The 23762-nt window shown below is 48.7% G+C and overlaps 1 protein-coding gene across 1 annotated transcript in view; it reads right to left on the bottom strand.

The window, feature by feature from the left end:
• LOC146869768 (uncharacterized) overlaps positions 1–23762 on the bottom strand; it is a 150479-nt gene that overhangs the window by 115403 nt on the left and 11314 nt on the right. The window contains exon 2 of the mRNA XM_085614510.1: positions 8104–8406. Coding sequence (XP_085470636.1) covers positions 8104–8406 — 303 coding nt within the window. The remainder of the gene's footprint in view (positions 1–8103; positions 8407–23762) is intronic.

Raw genomic sequence — 23762 nt, 5'->3', positions numbered from 1 at the left:
TGCCCTCACGCCATTGACCAGCACTGTCAGTGCCACCCTCAGGCACAAAACCTACCCAGACCCCTTGAAGACTGAAAAGATCCTGCCGCTGCTCTGAAATGAGCCCTGGATCCACATAAGATTGCTATTTTCCACCCAATCACCTATTTATTCTTCAGATATTATTTTACTGAGCAAGCTGTCTCAACCAAGCCACTGGGACAGACCAGCAGGAACAACGTACTCAATGGCGACCAAGCGGGCTTCATCAATGACAGAAAAGACCCCGCCTGATGTTACCACTCAATGTTTCTGCAGCCTCGGAGACCGTAATCCATGAAGCACTGATCCACACCATGGTGTCCTGTAATAGCTTAGGTTCTACCTCACTAACTGCTGCCACTCATACGGATAACCACTATCACATCCCAGGCACGCTCTCTCCTTGGACTGCCCCAGGGTTTCATCATTTCTTTCATCACCTTCCACCTCTCCATGCACCATTGTGGGCCGCACTAACCAGTGACAATATGAAGATCTATTAGTACACCGACAATACTCAACTCTATCTCAAAATCGTCTCAATGACGTTCAGCAACTGAGAATTTGTCTTGAGCCAATCCTGTGTGAAGGAGAAGGGCACAATTAACCGTCCACCTAGGGTTCTGCCTATAGGCAGGACACTGGAAAACCATAGGTACAGGTGAGTGGTCAGAGATGTGCCCTGGCCAATGATTAATTCTTTTGACCTTATCTGCTATTGCTGTATCCACAAAGAAATAGTCAAGCCTAGAAAAATGGCCATATTTCTTACTATGAAATGTGTAACCCATTTGATGATGCCACACATCGACCAACATCGACCGACCCCAGATCTTAGAGCATACTCCTTAGTGCCTGCCTAGTTTTATCTGTCTAGGATAGGCTCAAGCAAAGCATTAGAGTCTCCCCCCAAGACTGTCTGTAATGCAGCCTCCAACAAACTCCACTCCAGGGTCGCGAGATAAGTGAGCTCATCATATTCAGACCATAAAGGCCCCCACAAGCAAATTCATAGTTAGAGCATCTTATAGCCCCCAAAACCCATCTACTGGAGCTATCCGTTTTATACGATAGCATCTCCAATCCTGCTCCTTTCTTCAAAAGAATGGCGACGCCCTTACAAACTTCTACTTGATTGGAAACTGCGTAACTCTCCATCCACCTACACTATGAATATATTTGTCTACGCTCTGTTTCTGTTAAATGTGTCTCCTGCAAAATTATTATGTGGGCCCTACTTTCTTCAAGACATTGGGATACCAGCCTCTGCCTTCCCTTTGATCTAAGACCGTTAACATTCCATGTTAAAAAAACATAGCTCCTTACCCTCCCCCATTGTCTTTAGGACAAACCACCTATATATATAAGAGCGATTAAAACAACAATCCGTTGCTCCCCACCCAGTGCCCTCACCCAACCCCACCCTTGAGGAACCCTCCCTCTACTATTTGGCATTTAAAAAAGGCCATTGGGCTTCCCCGGGGAGGCGATACTAAACACACAAACAATTAAAAACACATAAACCCGGTACATCCCGCCACTCTCTATCCCATCTCTCCGCCGCCCTCTACTGTTTATACTTCCTGATTGTATCAAGCAGACCATCCACCTCTTCAGGAGTGCTATAGTTAAACATCTGGTTGTTCCATATGATACACAGCATTACTGGGAACTTAAGATGTGCTTTACAGCTGCGGCCCGTGCAGATAAGAGCGGTGGGGCCGGATTGGGGGAGGGATTCAACAGACGACAATGAGGAAAAACTAAGTAAATAATTCATTTTCCCTCATCGTTGTCTGTTGAAATCCCACTGCCCCACAGCTCTTACCTGCACGGGCCGCAGCTGCTGCTTTAACCCCTAATTTATGAAGCTTTTCCAACCTTTTACTAAGCTCCCACTGCCACTGATCAGTGGCCTTACAGACATCTGACCTAATAGTGAAGGAGTAATCTTTGTTAGTGCAAGGCCGCGTTTCAGAGCTATGCCCGAGATGCTCTCCTTCACTGTATAAGTAAGAAAATTCACCACAATTTAAATGGTTCCCAGTGCACTCTTTGGATCTCAAGTTCTAGGTTAATATCTGACTTGTCCTTGAAAACTGTGTCCCGGAGCAATGCAACCACAAAGCACTTCATATCAGCCCCTTCCTCCATCTCTGAGACATTCAGAATCCGGATGTTATTCCACCTTGAATGTTTCTCGATCCTTTCTAGATCCTCCCTCAGGCCTTGATTTTGTTTCATTAGCAGCGAGGTTTCGCTTGCGCTTTTCTGTTCATCTTGCTTAACCAGTGCCACTTCTTCATCCAGCACTTTAGATCGAGTGGCCACTTCATCTAATGTTTGGTTCAATGACTAGACAGGAGGCCTGTATCCCAGACTGATTGGTCCCGGAAACATCAAAACTGTTTTTAATCTCAGTCCTTAGACTCAGTAGTATGGTGGATAGCGACTCCTCCTGCATACCTGCTACCTCAACCCTATCCCCCTGCCAATCTCGCCGGGAGACTCCTGAGTGGCGACTTTATCCACCTGGGGCACTTCTCCACCTCACCTGGACTTTCTAGACAGGCTAGCACCTCAAACCTATTTCTAGTAGTAATCTGCACGGAGGACTGCGCTGATGACCGAGTGTCCCCATTCTTACCCAGCCCTACTTGTGATAGAAGTGTACGTATTATTTGTATCCGCTCCTTGCATGTTTTGATTTTGAGCTGTTGCAACCATCACTCTTAAATAGGAATTAGGGGATGGGGTCACTCTTATCTGAGTAGCAGGAATTTTCCTTACCCTAACGCCTAGTGTCTTTTTATTCTGTGTAGAAGCTTTCATTTCCGCCCTCCCAGAACTCCCCTGACAATACTACAATGGCGGTTAGCAGTATTTTCATCTTGACTCTGGAAAACATCAGCAATGATTTTTTTGCTGACAATATGGGGTCAATATTGGGTCAGCTAACCTCACAACAGTCTGGTATACATTTAAAGCTTTCATAAAAGGATGTATGCAAAACCTGGGGTATGCCAAGAATAGAGCAGAGAGAGTGGAATGTATTGACCTAGAGCAGGAAAGTGGGGTGTTGGAGGCTGCTCTGCAAGTGCAAAGTTCCCCCCAGGGGAGGGATCAAGTGAGAAAGAGGCTAGAGGATGCCCAGCTAAATTTCAAGCTCAAGCTGGATAAGACATTTCTGGATAGGTGTCAAGCCAAGAGCATGAAGGTCTTTGAGTATGGGGAGAGAGCAGGAGCACTCCTAGCTTGGAAATCTAGATCAGAGCGGGCGCGGAATAATTTCAAGGAATTAATCATGAACTCTCAGGGCGACGTCTCTCAAAATGGGGTGGTGAAGCAAGATCATCTGGTCTCTCTCTTTTCCGTGCTGTATACCGAGGAGATTACTCCAGACCTGGAAGGTCTTAGGGGTGGCTCCAGGATAAGATCCTCTGGGGTCTTATGGAGATGGGAAGGGAGTCTCCTGCAGCACAAATTACGGAGGCCGAAGTTTGGGAGCTAGTATTTTAGCAGGTAGGTTATCTAAGCTTCACAGTACCGAATCGGCCTTACTTTTGACATCTGAGGCCTTGAAAATTGCAGCTGATGAAGGAAGGACAACCGCACTGCTTCTACTGGACTTGAGTGCTGCGTTTGACACGGTCTCCCACGGCCTTCTGTTAGAACGGTTGTGGGAGGCCGGGGTCGGTGACAGCTCATGGGAATGGATCAAACACTTCTTGCAGAATAGATCCTTCTAGGTCTTACAACGCCCTTTTCAGTCCAAGGTGTGTCCTCTGTCTCAAGGGGTACCACAGGGCTCGGTGCTTAGCCCTACTCTATTCAATGTTTACATGCACCCCCTGGCAGACATTGTGCTGAAACATGGGGTGAAATTGGTGTCATATGCCGATGACACTCAGTTGGTTGTTACATTGGAGCAGAAGGAGGCAGGAACGGCATCGGATTTCAAGGCCTGCTTGAGTAATCTTGCTAACTGGATGAAGTTCAGCTGCTTGCAACTGAATGCAGGAAAGACGGAGGTGATGGTAGTTGGCAAGCAGCCCTCCATATGGTCACATTTGTGGTGGCTGGGGGAACTGGGGCCTACTCCGACTCCCAAAGCTAAGGTTAAGAATTTGGGAGTCTGGTTCGACAGCACCCTATCATACACAGAGCAGATATCAGCTGTGGGCAGTACCTGCTTTGGCATTCTTAGAATGTTGCGTAAAATCCTGGACTTACTTCCACTAGACGCCAGAAGGACCATTGTGCAGGCCCTTGCCACGTCCTGATTTCATTATTGCAACATCCTCTATCTAGGGGTGACCAGAAGAAATCTGAACAGAAAATCAATATCAGCCCCGCTGATATTGAATTTCTCTTGGCGGGCACTGGTGGGGGCAGCCTTGAGGGAATTACACTGGCTCCCTATACAGGCTAGAGTCACCTTTAAGGCGTTATGTTTCTGCCATAGGATCCTCAACGAGAAAGGGCCGAGATATCTGCGCCCACTACTCACTGCCTATAGACCTACTCGGAATTTGAGGTTCTTGGACAATGCTGATCGTGCCCAAGTTTCGTAAGGTTCGGTCAGGAGTTGGTTCCTTTGGTATTCTCGCTGCTAAGGCCTGGAATGACCTACCTATGGAACTGAGGACATGTCCATCGGAGACAATGTTTTGAAAAGAACTGAAAACCTGGCTCTTTCTTTCTCCCCCTGGGGGCTGGTAGCAGGCCTCTCGTATCTTAGGGCCTATGGGACTGGGGGGGGGGGGGAGGGTCTGGGCCAGTTACCGTTGTCTACGGTCTCCTAGCGTGGGGACACTCCGTTGGAGTAACCAGGGCCTTTACAAGCTTAATAATAATAATAATAATAATAAGTTGGCTCCACAACTAATCCATCCAGATCAGAAAGGGTTTGTCACTAAGCACCAAATCCATTATCTCACACAGCAATTAATCGGGTGCATCGACCTGGCCATGGAGCCTTCGACTCCATTAGCTGTTGCCACAATAGATGTGCCCAAGGTCTTTGACCGGGCTTATTGGGTATATTTGTGAGAGGTCTTGGCAGCTCTACGGTTTAGCCCGTGTTTTATTTTGACTCTTCAGAGAATGTATGCAAACTCGTTGGCACACATTTTATTTAACGGAGCTCTGACAGAGAGTTTTAGGATTACCTGAGGTACGAGGCAAGGGTGCCCTCTTTCTCCTCTTTTGTTTGATATTTATATCGAACCACTTGCCCAGTTACTTAGACGAGAATCTTAGGTAAGTCCCTTTTCTGTACAACAACTAAGCAATGATTTAATAATTTATACATCAGACCCTTTTCATACCATCCTTAGGGTAGAAAAGTTAGCAGAAGAATTTTGGGGCATTGTCAGGTTATGCTGTTAATACAACTACGTCGGAGATTATGTGCAAGAATATCACTAATTGGAGTCGGGAGGGGACAGAGTTTAGGTATTTGGCTATTTCAATAGTTCATTCACTGGGAAGGGTCCAGCACATAATATAGGGCAGGTGGCAAAGGAGATTGATAGGCTCCTTATAAGGTGGAGAAACTTGCCATTATCGATCTATGGGTGAGTAAACCTGATTAAAATGACCATTTTACCTAAGCTGACCTATCTTTTTGATTGTATCCCACTTACATTTCCTAAAAAAGAGATAGAAATAATTCAGGGGAAAATCACTAGTTTTATCTGGGCTTCAGGGGGAGCTAGGCTCTCTTGGTAAAAGCTAAGGAGGAGTTTGAAGAAAGGAGGTCTGGCATTACCGGATTTAAACCTCTATTGTATGGCTTTCCAATTTAAAAACTGTAGGATGCTTCTCGGGACACCGGATAATTCCACATGGGGCTGGATACTATCAGAAATGGTGGTAGGGCTGGGACCCACTGGTTTTTAATATAAATTTGGTGCTCCCAAGTTTTTTAAGAAAGTCCGCCTGAAAGGTTTAGAAGCGACGCTTCGCCTCTGGCACAGGGTTTGAAAGAGTCTGGGCATCAGGTACTACTCTGATTTCTCCCCAGTTTGGGATTCCTCGGGCACCCCAGAATGTTTGTTGAATAGGTTGAGTCTACCTCTGAAGGAGGCCGGAATAATTAGTTGGGGGATCTCTTCACAGTGCAAGGGCTTTTACTAGGCGCGGGCGGAGAACACCGCTCCGCCAGTGGAGTGTGCGGAGGTTTCCCTACTCCATGCTCCGCTGAGAACGCGGAGTATGGAAAAAAAACTCAGACTCCGCAGTGGAGTGGAGTTATCCAGTCCCCCGCTAAATAAGCCCCCTGCCTCCACCCGCCCTAATAAAATAATAATGACAACGTAATTTAAAAGAAATAAAGTCACTTACCTGTATTGCGGCATCCCCGGGCTGCTCTCCTCCTCCTCTCCGTACATCTTTCATGAAATGCGCATGTGCGCATGTCTTTGTGAGAAATGCGCATGCGTGGGCATGCGCAGTTCATGCAAGATGTACGGCGAAGAGGAGGAAAGCAGCCCGGGGATGCCGCAATACAGGTAAGTGACTTTTTATTTCTTTTAAATTATGTTGGCACTATTATTTTATTAGGAAGTGGAGGCGGGTAGCGGAGTGGAGTGGAGTTCCACGGAGTTTTCCCCCAACTCCGTGGACCTCTGCGTAGTTGCACTCCGCCAGCTCCGCCCAGGCTTAGCTTTGACCCTGTGAAATAGTTCCGGCAAAGACCGGGGGTGCCCTGTCTAGATTTATGTATATACAGCTCACCTCTTGATATCTGAATACGTGTTCAGAGATTGGTGATGCCTGGGAGGTTGAACCAAAAAAGGCACCGCAATGGAAAGGCCACACCAGTAGCGGCTCCTCGAGGGAGTGCTGCGGGGCGGTGCGGCTGGGCGGGGGAGGGGCAGGGTGGGGTGTAGTAAACACCGGCATATGGCCGAACTGAGTTAAGTAAACAAATAAATAAATAAAACTAATTATATTGCGCGCGCTGCATCACCAAATTGCGTACGCTGCATCGCCAAATGGCGATGTAGTGCGCGCAATGTAATTTGTTTTATTTATTTATTTGTTTACTTAACTCCATTCGGCCGTATGCCGGAGTTTACTACGCCCCACCCTGCCCCTCCCCGCCGAGCCTCACCACCATGCAGCACTCCCTCGAGGAGCCGCCACTGTGCCACACAGGATTGTTAAGTCCATGTTGTGTAGGAACTGGGGTGCATGCACACAGGGGGCCCCCTTTGTTTCCTCCCTGCCACGGATTTCATGGGGGGAACTGCCATGAAAACCGTGGTGGAGAGGAAACTCGTGATATGCTTGGCAGCACCACGATGGTCCCGCCAAACATATTGTGTCCTCAGGACCATCGTCAGGTGGCATTGGCAGTCCAATGGTGGTTCCGACCGTCCAAGTCGTAATAGTGTGATCGGACCAATGGTGCGGCGGTGGCTGGACCGCCACCGCCGCACCAACACAAGTCTGGTGGTCCTCGGTTAGCCAGACTCGTAATTGGACCCTTCGCGTGTTACATCTCTCACGGGCAGGGATGAGGCTTTTAATGAGAAAGGACGTCAACTGATGTGGATTTTGGCTGAAACACGTGAGCACAACCTGCTGGCCGCAGCGTGTCTCTGCAGAACATGTAGCTCATGCAAAGTAACATTAGTTACATGGCATCATCTGCATTGATGTCAGCAGAAAGCAAGGATTGGCTGGAGGTCTGCGTGATTCCCATTGCTTCTGATGGCTCCAGTGCTGGAGGTGAGAGTGTGTTCCAGGGGAGGCTTGGGACGTAGCAGTGAAGTGTTCATCAACAGGAACCATCAGGTGGGAGTAGAGGAGTGAAGTGAGACGGGGGCACGGGGGAGGTCTTCAGAAGAGAAAGGATGGTGCTAGTACTGGAGGGATGTGGCTAGATGGTCTCCAGCTCTGAAGCGACAGTGATTGGTGTGTAATGTTGTGCCTGTGGAGCCTCTAGCACTGTGCAGAGAGTTACACTGGTGGGTTATGTACCTGGCTGGGAGGATGGTGGGCATGGTGCTGGCCCAGAGTAGCCCACCCCAGTTGGGAAGGACCATGCTACCTCATTTATGTACCCTTTACCTCCTTCCACCAGCAGGTCTATGTTGACGTCTTTGCGGTTCCTCTGATAGCAGGTGTACACCCCTGAATCGCTCATCACCACATTCCTCAGTACCAGCGACGCGTCTTGGAGAGAGAGGCGGTCTCTGAACCGGGATGGTTGTACCAGCCTGATGGATGCTCCAGGGGTGATCAGCAAAGTCTCCCTGCTGACTCCAGCACACTTGGGGAACTTTGGGGTCCAGATCCAGTGCGCGATTCCAGCATCCGGCGGGCAAGCGAGATGCACTGACCGCCCCATCCTCACCCTCTTCAACTCCAAAGCTGATGAGAGAAAAACACAATATTTTCTATGGCCCTGTACATGCATTCATTTAACATACAGTGGAGTATGACACCCCCTTCAGTAACTTATATCTTGGCCAATGAAAGAACAGTATGTACCACTGCGGGCTCTGCTGAATTTGGAAAAGAATTACTTTTCCTCATGTAGAGGGGATTCAACCTGTTGTAGGACTTTTAAGTAGGTTTCCTATTTTACCCGCCACAAATTTATGAACATGGATCTTCACAGGGATCCACATAAACACTCCTACTTTATACAAAATAAACAATCATTCAATACAATAATAATGTAGTTTCAATACAGATATACAAAAAGTTTTAGAAATGTAACAATTTTAAAGCATAACCTTTCCAGAAATATTATAAATTGACGGGACTTGTCTACAGTCAATGCACAAAATCAAATAAAAAGAGGTTTCAAGAGCTGACAACGCATAAAGTGCAATGCTGGACAAATAAAAATGACACCATCATTACAAGTCCTTTCTTTGACATACATTTTTTGACAAGGGCCTGAAACAACCATTAATGGTGACATAATCATTCTTAGCGGTGACATATTCATTCTTAAAAATAGAAGCGCACTGTGGACCCATTCCATGTTAGATAGGGCTATGGTTTGCTCTCAAAAAAATAACACATTTATATTTATCTTTTTTTAAACAGTATTTTATATCTAAATTTAGGCTAGCGCTTGGCGAGAGACTTGAGCTGAAATTTCAAGTGTGACAATGCTATAGACTTAAATTGATAATGCAGGGTCTTAAATTGATCCAAGACACATAGGGAGTTTTTGAGAATTATACTATCTTCTCTCTTGCGAACAAATATTTCTACACCCAATAAGATCCGGGAGGAATTTTCTCCACAGTGTATCGATCGATGCCCCCTCTGTAAAGCTGCTGCTAGCCCCAGCAAAAAAGTACTATTTAGGTCACGTTCTAGTCAAATTGCCTTTGTAATTGCTTAGGAAATTCAAATAACACAACCTACGCAATAATAAAGGCCGAGATTTGAAAACTAATATTTTCTTGTATACATGAGACTTAGTATTGTTAGGCGATATTGCATTGGTTTTAACATACAGTGGCGTATGACATTTCCGTCGTATATCCTGGCCAACGAAACAACAGTATGCCACTGCGGGCTCTGCTGAGTTGGGATATGAATTACTTTTCCTCATGTAGTGGTGATTCAACCTGTTGTAAGTCACAAACTCAGAAAGGTCTTTTGACAGAGTCACTTTGATCCAGATAGGATTCTACTCAATCACACACTCCTCATTACACTCAGAAGGGCTTACGCGCGCTGAGTGTAACTCACCGATGAAGGTTGCAGATCTTTCAAACTTAGTAGATGTATGTACAGCAGTCCTATGTCAAAGAGCAAGGTCTGTGCAGCTCCACGAGTCACAGAATATGTGAACAAGGTGACTGTACTCACCATTTGGAAAAGTCAGTTAGTAACAACTATTAAGAAAACACACTGCACATTGATTGGTTGAGAAGTATCAGAAACTCTTTTAAAGAACTCAACATTGTAGGCTAGCATATTAATCACAGACCTCCTAATATCTCCTTGATCGCTGGCAAAGCCCAGAAGAGTTATTGAAGGTTGTCCTGGTTTGACCTCTTTATATACCCAAGTGTATACGTGTGGTGTTGATATTTGTGTACAAATTTAGTAATGAGTGCATTTACTTAGGCAATACTTTCCTGGCTTGTGTTCCTAAAGGAATAATGTGTATTTTATTGCATACATAACTCCCTCTCCCTTGCCTGCCTATGAAAGTTTAGTAGGCCCGGAAGAGGTTGGTCCCATGTCTACATACAGGCCCCATGTCACGTGTGATAAGCAAACAGCACAACTTTAGGGCTAGATAAAGGTCAGTCATATGACAGATTGCCTCTGAAAGGCTAACTGGGTAGATTCAAAGACATGTCAGACCAGTGACTGAATTAGTAGTAGTGCTGTGTACTGTCAATCACACATCACAATCACATCTGATTGGCTGGCTGGGCTGGGACAGAATCAGTCCTATCCAAAGTCTTGCGTCCTATAGGGCGATAGGCAGAGTCAGTCATGTCCCAAGCACACTCATAGAGCTGACTGGTGGTACCACAGCACCACTGCATTGAATGAATGCATGAATGAATAATGATATTTATACAGCGCAGCGTTCACTCCGGGGAGCATCTTGGCGCTATCGGAAAACTGGGCGGGGGCTGTGGTGAGGAATGAGTAAGATATGGGACGTGATTTCCTCCCAGTCCCTGGATATCTGTTTTTTAACAGAGACATGGCTAAATTCCTCCAGCCATCCAACCATTGCGCTAGCAATCCCGGATAACTTCAAATTAATCCATCTTGAGAGAGAAGGAAGAACGGGCGGAGGCATGGCCATAGCTTTCAAAAACACCATAAACATGACATGGGTTTTTACCACAAACACTGACTCCATGGAGTTAGGTATTTTTAAGATTAGTGTGTCGGCTACGGATAACTGGAATGGAGCACTGATTTACCGCCCTCCAGGGGCTAAGATTAATTTCTGTCAGCTACAGATAGAGCAGATAGCCATGCACGTTTTAGCCTCCGACAAATTTCTCCTTCCAGGCGATTTTAACTTCCATGAGGAAGAGCACATCAACCCGGAAATCAGGAAACTTCTATCTGACCTAGAAACACTAGGACTCTCCCAAAGAGTCAAGGGCCCCACACATACATACATACACTGGGGAGAGGAGTTGGCCTAACGGCTAGGGCGGTCGACCTCGAATCTGAGCACTGGCGTAACGAACCATGAGTGGGCCTCCCTGCAAGGCACGTGGAGGGGCTCCCTCCGGGCTCAATCAGGAGCTCTGCAGCCGGAGTGCTGTGCTGAGCGGGCCGCGTGAAGCCAGATAGGAGAGAGGAGTTGGCCTAACGGCTAGGGTGGTCAACCTCGAATCTGGGAAACTGGGTTCGAGTCTCGGCAATGACGTTGAACATCTTGTGCTTCTGGTCAAATCACCTACTCTCCCCGTGCCTAACAAAAATGAATGTGTTCTCATGTAATGCAACGGGTGCTATGTAATGCGCTCTGATACCCGATTCGGGTCAAGTCCACGCTCTGTAAAATAAAATAAAAAAATACAGCTGGTTACACATTGGACCTAATCTTCTCCAAGACAGAACAGCTGGATTGTAAGACTCCTCTTCCCCTCACATAGACCGATCATTTTTTAATCCCTTTTGAGGCACTGCCCCTCACTCTTGGGGTTCTATTACAAACAATAGATCACGACGCGATGCGTACAGGCCATGGCATAAACTTACTCCTGAAGCCTTTGGTAAAGTCTTTCACCCTCAGTTACCAAACGATAACCAAGAGGTCTCTGCATTGTTGAATTCTTTTAACACTGTCTTTATGGTGGCCCTGGACAAAACCGTCCCCTCTAAAAACCACAGTCTTGCTTTTCATCGACTGTCAGCCCTGTGGTTTACGCCAGAACTAAAACAACAAAAAACTAAATGTAAGACCTTAGAGAGATTGTGGCGAAAAAGGAAAGAGGCTCAAGATAGGGAAAAATATAAACAAGCGCTGTCTCAATACCATCAGAATATTAAATCAGCTAGGCGATCCTTTATTATTAATCAAATCGAACGAGCCGACAACTCCCCCAAAGTCCTTTTCAGGATAGTTCAGGATTTCATTTCTCCACAAGCATGTAGCCAATCTCCCGCGGAATCCCAGGACCTCTGTCATTCTCTGCCTAATTTCTTCCAGGAGAAAATTACTCTCATTTACTCAAAATTCCCTACTGCCACCTTACAAAACACAGTGACCACCAGTTCCAACGAAGAGCAGAAAAAAGCACCCCCATGAACACTAGACAGGTTCCAGCCCCTTACTTTAGAGGAAATTCACAGCTCTCGGGCTGCAGCCAAGTCAGGGCCCCTAGGGATCTCTGTCCACCAAAAAAAACATCTCTTCTGGCTACCTGCTGCGTCCCAATGATCCAAGAGATCTTCAACTGCTCAATAAAAACAGGCAATATTCCGACAGAATGGAAGGCAGCATGTGTTCGGCTTATACTAAAAAACGCAACACTTGATGAACAATCTCTTGGCAATTCTCGCCCAATATCTCTGTTACCTCTTCTGGGCAAACAGCTTGAAGGCCTCATAAACAAGCAGCTGGGATCCTATCTTGAGTCCAACTACATCCTTAATCCCGCACAATCGGGCTTTCGCCGTGGTACCGTACAGAGACGGCACTTCTGGCCGTGACGATCCTCTGAGACTGGAGGTAGATGCAGGATTACCAGTTATTCTGATATTATTAGATCTTTCTGCAGCCTTGGATACCATCTCTCATTCAAGGCTCTTGGAAAGGCTGCAGGAAATTGGTATTCAGGGTGCGGCACTGAAGTGGCTTCAGCATTTCCTGACAGACAGACAGCAAACCGTCCTCCAGGGCTCGTATTCTTCTTGTAAAATGAGCTTGGACAAGGGTGTTCCGCAGGGCTCATGCTTGAGCCACACCTTATTGAATATCTAAATGCAGTAAAAAAGAAAGGCGTATTTGTGGAACACACATTTCACTTTAGGCTTATTATCAGCCTCAGAATAAGGAATGTCTTATTGGCTCTGTTAGGAAATGAACCTGTGACCATCAAGCCCAACTGCAGAGGAAGCTCCAGTCCATTGAGCCGTCAGTACTGCCTCCCCAGGTGAACACAATTATTTTCACAAAGTAAAAACATGCACCTAAAATAGATATATTACTACTACTTTAGAAAACATGTCAAGTGGATACCTTGTGGGTCTAGTAACTTTATAAGGTTACTCGGCCTGTAAGTCTGGTAGCAGTTCCTTTTTTGAGCACTGGGCCATGAAGTAAGTTCTTTCCTAGTGCAAGACACGAAGGGGCCAATTATGAGTCTGGCGGTCCTTGGACTGCCAGACTCTGGTGGTCGTGCCGCACTGGGACCGCCGACACTGCCAGGGAACTGCCATTCCCTGGTGGTGGCGTAGCAGTCCAGAGGCATCCATATGCTTGGCGGGATTGCTGTAGTCCCGCCAACCAAATTACAAGTTTCCTGTCCGCCAGGGTTTTCATGGTGGTTTCTCCTCCATGAAAAACCCTTGCAGGGAGGAAACCTTGTGCCTCATGCCCTGTGAATGCACACAGGGGGGCACTACCCCTATGTGCATGCACAGAAGTTCCAGCACAGCATGGACTTTACAGTCCATGCCATGCTGAAACTGTTTTTGCCATTCCCATTGTGGTGCCTATTTTATAGGCACCATCATGTGTTGTGTGTAGATTTAGATTCCGTATATAGGTTTCCCGATTTATGCCCTTATATAGGTGCAATTCACATTGCCCTTATTTGGACATAGAAATCCAGCCCTTATTTAGACATTGTCCCTAAAAACCAAATACAGGCATGGCCACCTACATCCGTCCATCCATGTCACAACGAATTCTTGGAAAACCAGACCCTTAAGCCTTTAGGAATTTCCCTCAGCTTAAATATTGATTTCTCCAAGAACTCATTAACTATGCATGAACATCTATTACTTAGGGATTCATTCATGACGTTCCTCTACCCGACTTTAACGTCAATACTGGCATTCCTAGACACCTTCAAGGTATAAATATACCAGTACTTGCCCTGGCAAATTGCGGTTCCCGGAGGATTCGATCCAACCCAGACTACGCGGTTCGCCACGGCAAGTTCGGAAGGAGATCGAGTTCCAGCTTGATGCACTGACCTGACGCTGCCATCCTCCTCGCAGAGAATCCAGCTCCAGTGCTCTCTGATTTCCCTTGCGGGGGGTTAGACTAACGAGTCCAGAAAAGAGATTCCAACCCCTCTCATTCTCAGGTATGGAGCAGACTAGAACTTAGAGAAACTTTTGGCAACTCTTGGCTAAACTAAAATATAGCTAGCTATACTTTAGAAACAGCACCTACTTCAAACCTCGTACTGCACTTAGGTTAGGTACACTGGGGTAGAACAATTTAGAAGCCTCAGATGAGTATCACATTTTAGCATTATGTTATTTATGTATGTATTTTGATTAATATATGTCATAGCTACAAACCATGCTATTGCAGTATTATTTTATCTTACTGCTAACCTCGTACATATTGTACTTCGCAGCCTGTCTTACGATTGTAGCAATTCATATCTCTTGCATGAGAAATAAGACTGTTCAATAAACCCTTTTATTGAAACGCCCGTCTCTCTATTTCTGTGCAACTCTGTAGAAACGAAGCATGCACGATTGACTGAGTGAAACTGTTATCTATTGTTTCCACGATTCTGAGACTGTTCCGATTCTAAAGGGAAACAAAGTTGTCATGTTTATGCGGTTGTCAGAGACTAATCCCTTCTTGTATATTCGAGAAGTTTCTAGTGACCTCTGAGTTAGCTGGCACACACAAGTAATTAAGTTTAATATACTCGATAGAGACATACTGACATTAGTCCCATGTCAAATCTATAGTGTATGTTATTCCAATGCGCAGAGCCTATCAGGAATATAGGAACTACACCACATATGGAAACACCAAAGGAATCACCCGCCAATGATGAAAAAATTAATTATTTGGCGGGTGGTTCTCACGTGGGTTTGGCAGTGTGGCGGCGGGGCGACCCCCAAGCAGAAAAACTCTCTGCTGCCAACAAAACCCAGCCTCAGGACTCAGTTACTCATGAGACTGTAGGCATCCTTTAAAACTATTTGCTTTTACATTGTTTATTTAGAAGCGGTGGAAGTAGGATCGTGGCCAGCAGGTCCCCAGCGACATAACTGGCCTCCACCGGCAGTGAAACCGGATCCCCACCCTGCCAGTAGCCATTCCAGTCCTACCTCCCTACTACTTTTCTTGGCAAAAGCAATGGAGAAATTAGCTTTCCAGCAACATCATATTTTGTGGAAGGCAAAAACCTACTCTGTCCTTTTCATGCAAGCTTTATGTGTGGCCACAGCCCTGAGTCAGTTGTCCCTTCAGTTTGGAATGACTTGTATTTGATGTCCAATCACACAGAAGCCAATGCACTTGTTTTGCTCAAATTCGCTGCAACCTTTGATATGATTGACTATAGTATCTTATTGGAGGTAGTTATAAGCTTTGGGTTTCAAGACTCAGCTATTAGATGGATGGAATCTTTTCTTCATGACCAGTAGCAAATTGTCTCTCTGTGCAAAGTCATCTTCTACCCTTCCTGTTAACTGGGGGCTCCTCAGGGTTCTATAGTCTTCCTTTGTACTTTTTTCCTGGTTGGTTGAGACATGCAGTACACTATAGCTTGGAAGCTTCGTGTCTTAAATGCTGTCTTCCGATTTGTTGTAGGGTTTAGTACCTCCTTATGATGGAAATGTCTTCATTTGTGTCCTGGACATGTCTACATTTGTGTCCTTCCATGGCTACTGGCCTCTTTACTGCACAGACTACTTTATTCCCGTGCCTCCCATGCCTTCTTGCGCCCCTCCCCTATTGCATTGCCAATGCTTGTTTTATTTGTCTCCCCCCACCCCCAACTGATGTCAGTTTATTTATTTATGATTAATACAGCCCACACCGAGGCTTCAACCCTGTTCTCCAACTCCAAAGTCGGCAGCGTTATATGTTGAGCCACCTCCTCCCTTCGAGTCTGTGCACCATTTGTTTCAGATGCTACATGTGTCAGTGTTTGTTTAAATGTTATCTGTCTCGCCCCTCCACAGGAAAATCTCACAGGGAAGCGCGATGTTTTCCTGCGTAAGTATTTTGAGGTGAACGCGACGATGTAAACGAGGAACAATATGCATAAATCCTGTCCAGGACGTATATTAACAAAAAAGTCACCGCAAACAATGAGGCATATTTACAAGCAGGCGATAAAAAATTATCGCCGCAAAAGCAGCGATAATTTTATCGCCTAATTAGCAAGGACACGCTAACGCGTGAAACCTTGCTTTAGCGTGGGGATTCCTAACGCCCAGCTTTGCATCTCTAATGAGATGCAAAGTGGGCGTTCCTGACCTAACATGACAGGAGAAATGTCGCTAAGCGACATTTCTCCTATCATCAAGCCCCACGCTATGAAGCATAGCGTCAGGAAAAGTAGCGATAACTCCTGTTATCGCTACTTTCCTTACGCCTGCTTCAGGACTGACTTAGCCATGATATCCTATGGAGGGCGGATATCAGGGCTAAGTTTGTGAGTCCCTATCAGCAAGCTAACGCCACATTGCGTGAGATTATCGCTGGGTTTCCAGTGATAATCTCACGTTAGGCAGTTAGCGCTAGGATTTTTTTCGCTTTTGAGATAAGCGTTGCTAATAGCACGCTATCTCAGCGATAAAAATCCATGCTAGCCGGCGATAATTATCCTAGCGCTAAGTGTGCTTAGCGATAATTATCGCCGGTTGTTGTTGATATGCCCCTTCCTCTTCCCACACAGCAGCCATAAAAAGAAATTCCACACAAAAGAATCCATCAAAAGAGATAACTTAGTGCCCTCTAGTGGGCGAAGTACGAGACACATGCACTAGATTAAAATGAATGCGAGGTCAACCGCACTATGGGGCATATTATCAAGCCAGGCGATACAATTATTGCTGCTTTAGCGGCAGAAAACTGAAAACCAGCAGCTCGAAGCCTTGCAGTGTTATTTAGCACACGTTGCTATTCCGACAAAAGGACGTGACGTGAAGTGAGGCATTCTGCAACCAGGCACAGACCGGAGAAGCAAGCGATTGGTGCATGCAGCTGTGTCACGTGCCCTGCAGCACACCCTCAAGCCGCTGCATTGACACACTGCCCTGGGGCACGCTCCGGGCGAGCTGCTAGGGCCTGCCAGGTTCAAGAACAGCTGCTGGGAATGAGCTCCAGCCACTGCCCTGGGGCACACTCTGGGCGATCTGCTAGGGCCTGCTGAACCCGGCCAGGTTCAAGAACAGCTGCTGGAATGAACTCTAGCCACTCAGGGCCGGCCCTGTGTCCTATGTACTTAGTCGGCACACACATACCTGTGCAAGACGTCTGTGGCACCGTGTTTAATCCTTGGAGATGTATTTCAATATTTTATCTAACAGGGTTTAGGTCTGGTTCAGAGGGACCAATAGAATGAATGTAATCACTGACGTCCTCATAGTGGTTCATTTTGTGGACCCAGTGCTTCTCACGGCCCCAGAGCACTCAGGGTTCCAGGTCCTTGTGAGAATCCATTGAGGGTTTTACATTTCATTCCTGAACCTGTAGCCATGATATATGGGATACACCTGCGTTCGGCACTTCTCGTCATTCGCGTAATCTGAGGTCCAGACACTGGATTGCGGAACCAATCAATCAATCAATCATAGGCATTTGTATAGCGCACTGCTCACCCGGAGGGTCTCAAGGCGCTGGGGGGGGGGGGGGGGACGCCACTGCTCGAACAGCCAGGTCTTGAGTTGCTTCCTGAAGGCGAGATGGTCTTGCGTTGTCCGGAGGTGGATGGGGAGGGAGTTCCATGTCTTGGCTGCCAGGTAGGAGAAGGATCTTCCTCCGGCGGTGGCTCTGCGGATGCGGGGGACGGTGGCAAGAGCGAGGCTGGCGGAGCGGAGCTGGCGGGTGGGCTTGTGGAAGGTCAGGCGGCTGTTGAGGAACTTGGGGCCCAGGTTGTGGAGGGCCTTGTGTGCGTGGGTGAGGAGTCGGAACGTGATTCTTTTGTTGACGGGGAGCCAGTGCAGGTCTCTCAGGTGTCCGGAGATGTGGCTGTGTCGGGGGATGTCCAGGATGAGTCGTGCTGAGGCGTTCTGGATCCGTTGGAGTTTCTTCTGGAGTTTGGCGGCGGTAGAGGGCGTTCCCGTAGTCCAGCCGACTGGTGACGAGGGCCTGGGTGACCGTCTTCCTGGTCTCGGTGGGGATCCACCGGAAGATCTTTCGAAGCATGCGCAGGGTGTTGAAGCATGAAGACGAGACGGTGTTGACTTGTCTGGTCATCGAGAGGGAGGAGTCCAGGATGAAGCCTAGGTTGCGTGCGTGGTCCGTTGGCTTGGGGGTGGCTCCCAGGGCGGGGGGCCACCAGGAGTCGTCCCAGGCGGAGGGTGATGATCCCAGGATGAGGACCTCTGTCTTGTCTGAGTTCAGTTTCAGGCGGCTGTTCTTCATCCATTCGGCGACGTCTTTCATCCCTTCGTGTAGGCTGGCTCTGGCGGCGTCCGGGTCGCTGGTGAGGGAGAGGATCAGCTGGGTGTCGTCGGCGTAGGTGATGATCTTGAGGTTGTGTTGATGTGCGATGGTTGCGAGGGGGCTCATGTAGACGTTGAAGAGGGTGGGGCTGAGCGATGACCCTTGTGGAACGCCGCAGATGACTTCGGTGGCCGCTGACCGGAACGGGGGGAGGCGGACTCTCTGGGTTCTTCCGGTGAGGAATGAGGTGAGCCACTCCAGGGCCTTCTCCTGGATGCCGGTGTTGTTCAGGCGCTGTACCAGGGTGCGGTGGCAGACAGTGTCGAACGCTGCGGAGATGTCCAGGAGGATGAGGGCCGCAGTTTCCCCGTTGTCCATTAGGGATCTGATGTCGTCTGTGGCTGCGATGAGGGCGGTCTCCGTGCTGTGGTTGGCTCGGAAGCCGGATTGCGAGTGGTCGAGGGATCCGTTGGTCTCGAGGAAGGCAGCTAGCTGTCTGTTGACGGTCTTCTCGATGACTTTGGCAGGAAACGGGAGGAGCGAGATGGGGCGGTAGTTCTTGAGGTCGGAGGGGTCTGCAGTTGGTTTCTTCAGCAGGGCACTGATCTCGGCGTGTTTCCAGCACTCCGGGAAGGTGGCGGTGTTGAAGGAGGCGTTGATGATGTCGTGGAGGTGGGGTGCGATGATGTGGTCGGCCGTGTTGAAGATGTGGTGTGGGCAGGGGTCCGTAGGGGATCCGGAGTGGATGGTGTTCATTGTGCGTGTTGTGTCTTCGGTGCTGACTGGGGTCCAGGTGCGGAGGGTGGCGGTGGGGGGCATCGGTTCGGTGGTAGGGTTCGTGGTTGGTGGGCCGAAGCTGTTGTGAATGTTGACGATCTTGTTGTGGAAGAAGGCTGCGAGGGAGTCGCAGAGGTCTTGCGAGGGAGTGATGTCATTGTTTCCGGCGTCGGGGTTGGAGAGCTCTTTGACGATGCTGAAGAGTTCCTTGCTGTTGTGGGTGTTGTTGTCCAGTCGTTCCTTGAAGGCTGTCTTCTTTATGGCGCGGATCAGTTGGTGGTGTTTGCGGGTGGCGTGTTTGAGGGCCGTCATGTTGTCTGTGGTCTGGTTGGTGCGCCAGGTGTTCTCCAGGGAGCGGCAGTTCTTCTTGGAGGTGATGAGCTCGTCGGTGAACCAGGAGGCTTTCTTGCTGTCGCGTCTGCTGGGGGGGTTCTTCTTCAGTGGTGCGAGGGCGTCTGCGCAGTTGGTGATCCACTGTGTGAGGTTGTTGGCGGCTTCGTTGGGGTCCGTTGAGCTGGTGGGGGGGTTCTGGCTGAGGAAGGTGGTGAGCTGGTCGCCGGTGATCTTGTTCCAGCTCCTGCGGGGGGCTTGTTGAGGGTGGTGGTGGGTCGTCGTTTTACTGAAGCTGAAGTGGACGCAGCTGTGGTCAGTCCACTGGAGATTGGTGGAGTGGCTGAAGGTGATGTATTTGCTGGATGAGAAGACTGGGTCAAGCGTGTGGCCGGCGTAGTGGGTGGGGGTGGTTACCAGTTGCTTGAGTCCGAGGTTGGCCAGGTTGTCCAGCAGAGCAGTGGTGTTGCGGTCCTTGTTGTCCTCCAGGTGGAAGTTGAGGTCCCCCAGGAGGATGTAGTCGGTGGAATTGATGGCGTGCGGGCTGATGAAGTCTGTGATGTCTTCGCTGAACTGTGTGCGTGGTCCCGGTGGTCTGTAGACGAGGGTGCCTCTGAGCGTGGTCTTGGGGTCGGTGTGTATCTGGAAGTGGAGGTGTTCGGCGGAGGTGAAGGTGTCATCGGAGTTGGTCGTGATGCGGATGGTGTTCTTGTGGATGATGGCGATGCCTCCTCCTGTCTGGTTGACGCGGTCCTTCCTGGTGATTTTGTAGCCTTCCGGGACGGCGATGGCGACGTCGGGCGCTGAGGAGGCGTTCATCCAGGTTTCCGTCAGGAAGGCGATGTCTGGTGCTGTCGAGTCGAGGAGGTTCCAGAGTTCGACGACATGCCTGTGAACGGAGCGGGTGTTGAGCAGGATGCATATCAGGTGTTTGTTGCTGGGGCTCGGTTTAGCAGGTGCGGTGTTGGGTCGGAGGCTGGTGAAGCGGCAGGTCAGGCAGGTGAAGGGACCATGGGTGCGTCTCGGGGTGGCTCGGTAGCAGGCGGTGTTTCGGCCGGCATTGAGTGCGTGGAGGGTTTTGGCGTCGTAGATGTGCAGGGTGTGCTGGCGAGGGCGAGGACCAGGGGGTCTGGCGCTGGGCGCGGTCCAGGCGCGGACGGGCGCAGACGGGCTTACCTTTGGCGCACCTTCGGCGGTCAATCGGCGCTCCCGCTGCACGCGTCCGCTGCGCGGTCGCTCTGGGGGCGTCATAAGTAAGGAGCCAGGAGGGAGGAGCAGCTGGGTGGCGGGAGCGGGTCGGCGAATGGAATCACAGGGGGGCGGGGCCGCAGGGAGGAAGCGGCGGGAAATTCCAAGAAGCAGCGGGCAGCGGGAAATTCCCAGGAGCAGCGGGAAATTCCCAGGAGCAGCGGGCAGCGAGCGAAGGAATCTGCAGGCAGGAGGCGGCAGAGGCAGCCAGGAGCGGCAGCAGTGAGTGGGGCGACCAAGCCCTGTGGAGGGCTGAGTGGTCACACTCTGTGGTCCCCTACGGTCCCCTTAAGTAAGGAGCCGGGAGGGAGGAGCAGCTGGGTGGCGGGAGCGGGGCGGCGAATGGAATCACAGGGGGGCGGGGCCGCAGGGAGGAAGCGGCGGGAAATTCCAAGAAGCAGCGGGCAGCGGGAAATTCCCAGGAGCAGCGGGAAATTCCCAGGAGCAGCGGGCAGCGAGCGAAGGAATCTGCAGGCAGGAGGCGGCAGAGGCAGGCAGGAGCGGCAGCAGTGAGTGGGGCGACCAAGCCCTGTGGAGGGCTGAGTGGTCACACTCTGTGGTCCCCTTAAGTAAGGAGCCGGGAGGGAGGAGCAGCTGGGTGGCGGGAGCGGGGCGGCGAATGGAACGGGAAGTTTACAGATATTGCAGATTTCACAATCGCCAGGAAAGAGTTTGAAGCCTGTAGTTTAGCAGCACAATCTGGGTGAAGGGCTTTGAGCTGGCAGGCGACAGGAGGAACTATCTTGTGTGTTAAGTCCAAGTTTCATCTGGGAAATCCTCGACCTACGTCAGAGACGCATTGGACTAGAGAGTCGCTAGTGCCAGTGCCGTTGATACTAAGCTGCATATCTTCATGCAGGGCAGTAGTCAGAAAATTAAAAGAGTCCCTCCTTGCACCGAAGCAAGTAAGCACGAGCCTACCTCGAAGAGCTCCCTTGTCTCTTCCATCCAAGCACCTATCCCTTCAACCCATTACCTTCCACCCACCCTTTGGGATCTAGCATTTCACCCTTATATTTTGTCATCCATTCATTCTTTTCAGATCATTTAATCTTTCATCATTCCATCCACCAAACATTCCGTCCATCATCTATGCATGCATCCATCCACCAATCATTTGGCTTACCCATCCATCGAATAAAGCATTAAATCCATCAATTGATCCCTTCGGCCTCCCATCCTCTCAGATTTCGATTTACTCTACCATTCTTTTATCCAGCCGTCCTCCTATCCACTCATCTTCACCCACTCAACCATCCCCATCATCCACTTATCCATTCTTTCATCCAGCCATCCTCCTGTCCACTCATCTTCACCCACTCATCCATCCCCATCACCCACTTATCCATTCTTTCATCCAGCCATCCTCCTGTCCACTCATCTTCACCCACTCATCCATCCCCATCATCCACTTATCCATTCTTTCATCCAGCCATCCTCCTGTCCACTCATCTTCACCCACTCAACCATCCCCATCATCCACTTATCCATTCTTTCATCCAGCCGTCCTCCTATCCACTCATCTTCACCCACTCATCCATCCCCATCATCCACGTATCCATTCTTTCATCCAGCCATCCTCCTGTCCACTCATCTTCACCCACTCATCCATCCCCATCACCCACTTACCATTCTTTCATCCAGCCATCCTCCTGTCCACTCATCTTCACCCACTCATCCATCCCCATCACCCACTTATCCATTCTTTCATTCAGCCATCCACCTATCCATCCTTTCACCCATCTAGTCTGTCATCCACCTATCCTTGCATCCACTTACCCATTCTTCCTCTCACCCACCCATCCACCCACCCTTTTACCCACTCACACATTATCCTTTTACCCACTCATACACCTATCCTATAGCCGCCCATCCTTACACACACTCATCCATCAACCCAGCTATTCACTCATTCAGCAATCCATGCATCATTCATCATTATCTCCCTTTTCTATCAAACCATCGTTCTTCCTTATAGCGTCAATTCTGAGTTTTTTTTATCTGGCAAACTGCAGACAGAAGAGGCCCCTAAAAACTCCAACACCGTAGCTACTAAAGCAAGGGTTTCACGACGCCCGTCTTCGTGTCGTGGTGGAAATCAATATCCGGGTTGGACAAGATCTCAACTGAGGGCTAGACCTACTCGCCGATAAGTAAATGGGGAGGGGGATGGAGGTTAGCTTCCGAAACCCCAAATAAATAGCTGTGGGGTGTGCCCTGAAGATTCTAGTCTTCAAGCATTTTGTTGCGTTGGACAGTCTTTTGATGGACAGTTGGGTAGCATGCGTCCACGCCTCTTCTGGCATAACAGCACTCTGAGGCCAAGGAGGTCTGCTTACTGTTTATAACAATATATATCTAAAACAAAATAAAACTGTTTTAGGGGTCGATAGTTTTGGAGGCACCTGACAGGTCCTGCAGTATTAGCATGTAATCTTTTCCCTAAAAACAAGCATTTGCAATGCAACAGTTCTCGCATTTACACGAATTGAGCTATTGGCATTGTAAATGACAATGCCTTTTATTTATGTTTAGGTTTTTGAAACATAAATAAAAAGCATTGTAAAGCACGATCAAAACCAGTCTCGTTGCAGTAATGTGCAATAATGTGGTGCATCGCTAAATACTTATAAGGTCCCAACGGCGAGACCGATTGCATTGCAAATGCTTGTTCACATTTCTGTCGCTCCTTTAATGTGGTGTTGGTGGATTTGGGGTGTCCATTGCTATAGGTACGCCGACGGCACGCAAAAGCACTTAAACTTCCATCTGACAGAGGAAACTCTGATGTGTTTGTAAATTCTCTCCTTATTGTCACAGAGGG

Source organism: Triturus cristatus, chromosome 1_1 (genome assembly GCF_964204655.1).
Source record: "Triturus cristatus chromosome 1_1, aTriCri1.1, whole genome shotgun sequence".
NCBI lineage: Eukaryota > Metazoa > Chordata > Amphibia > Caudata > Salamandridae > Triturus > Triturus cristatus.
This window is presented reverse-complemented; position numbering and strand designations above follow the sequence as displayed.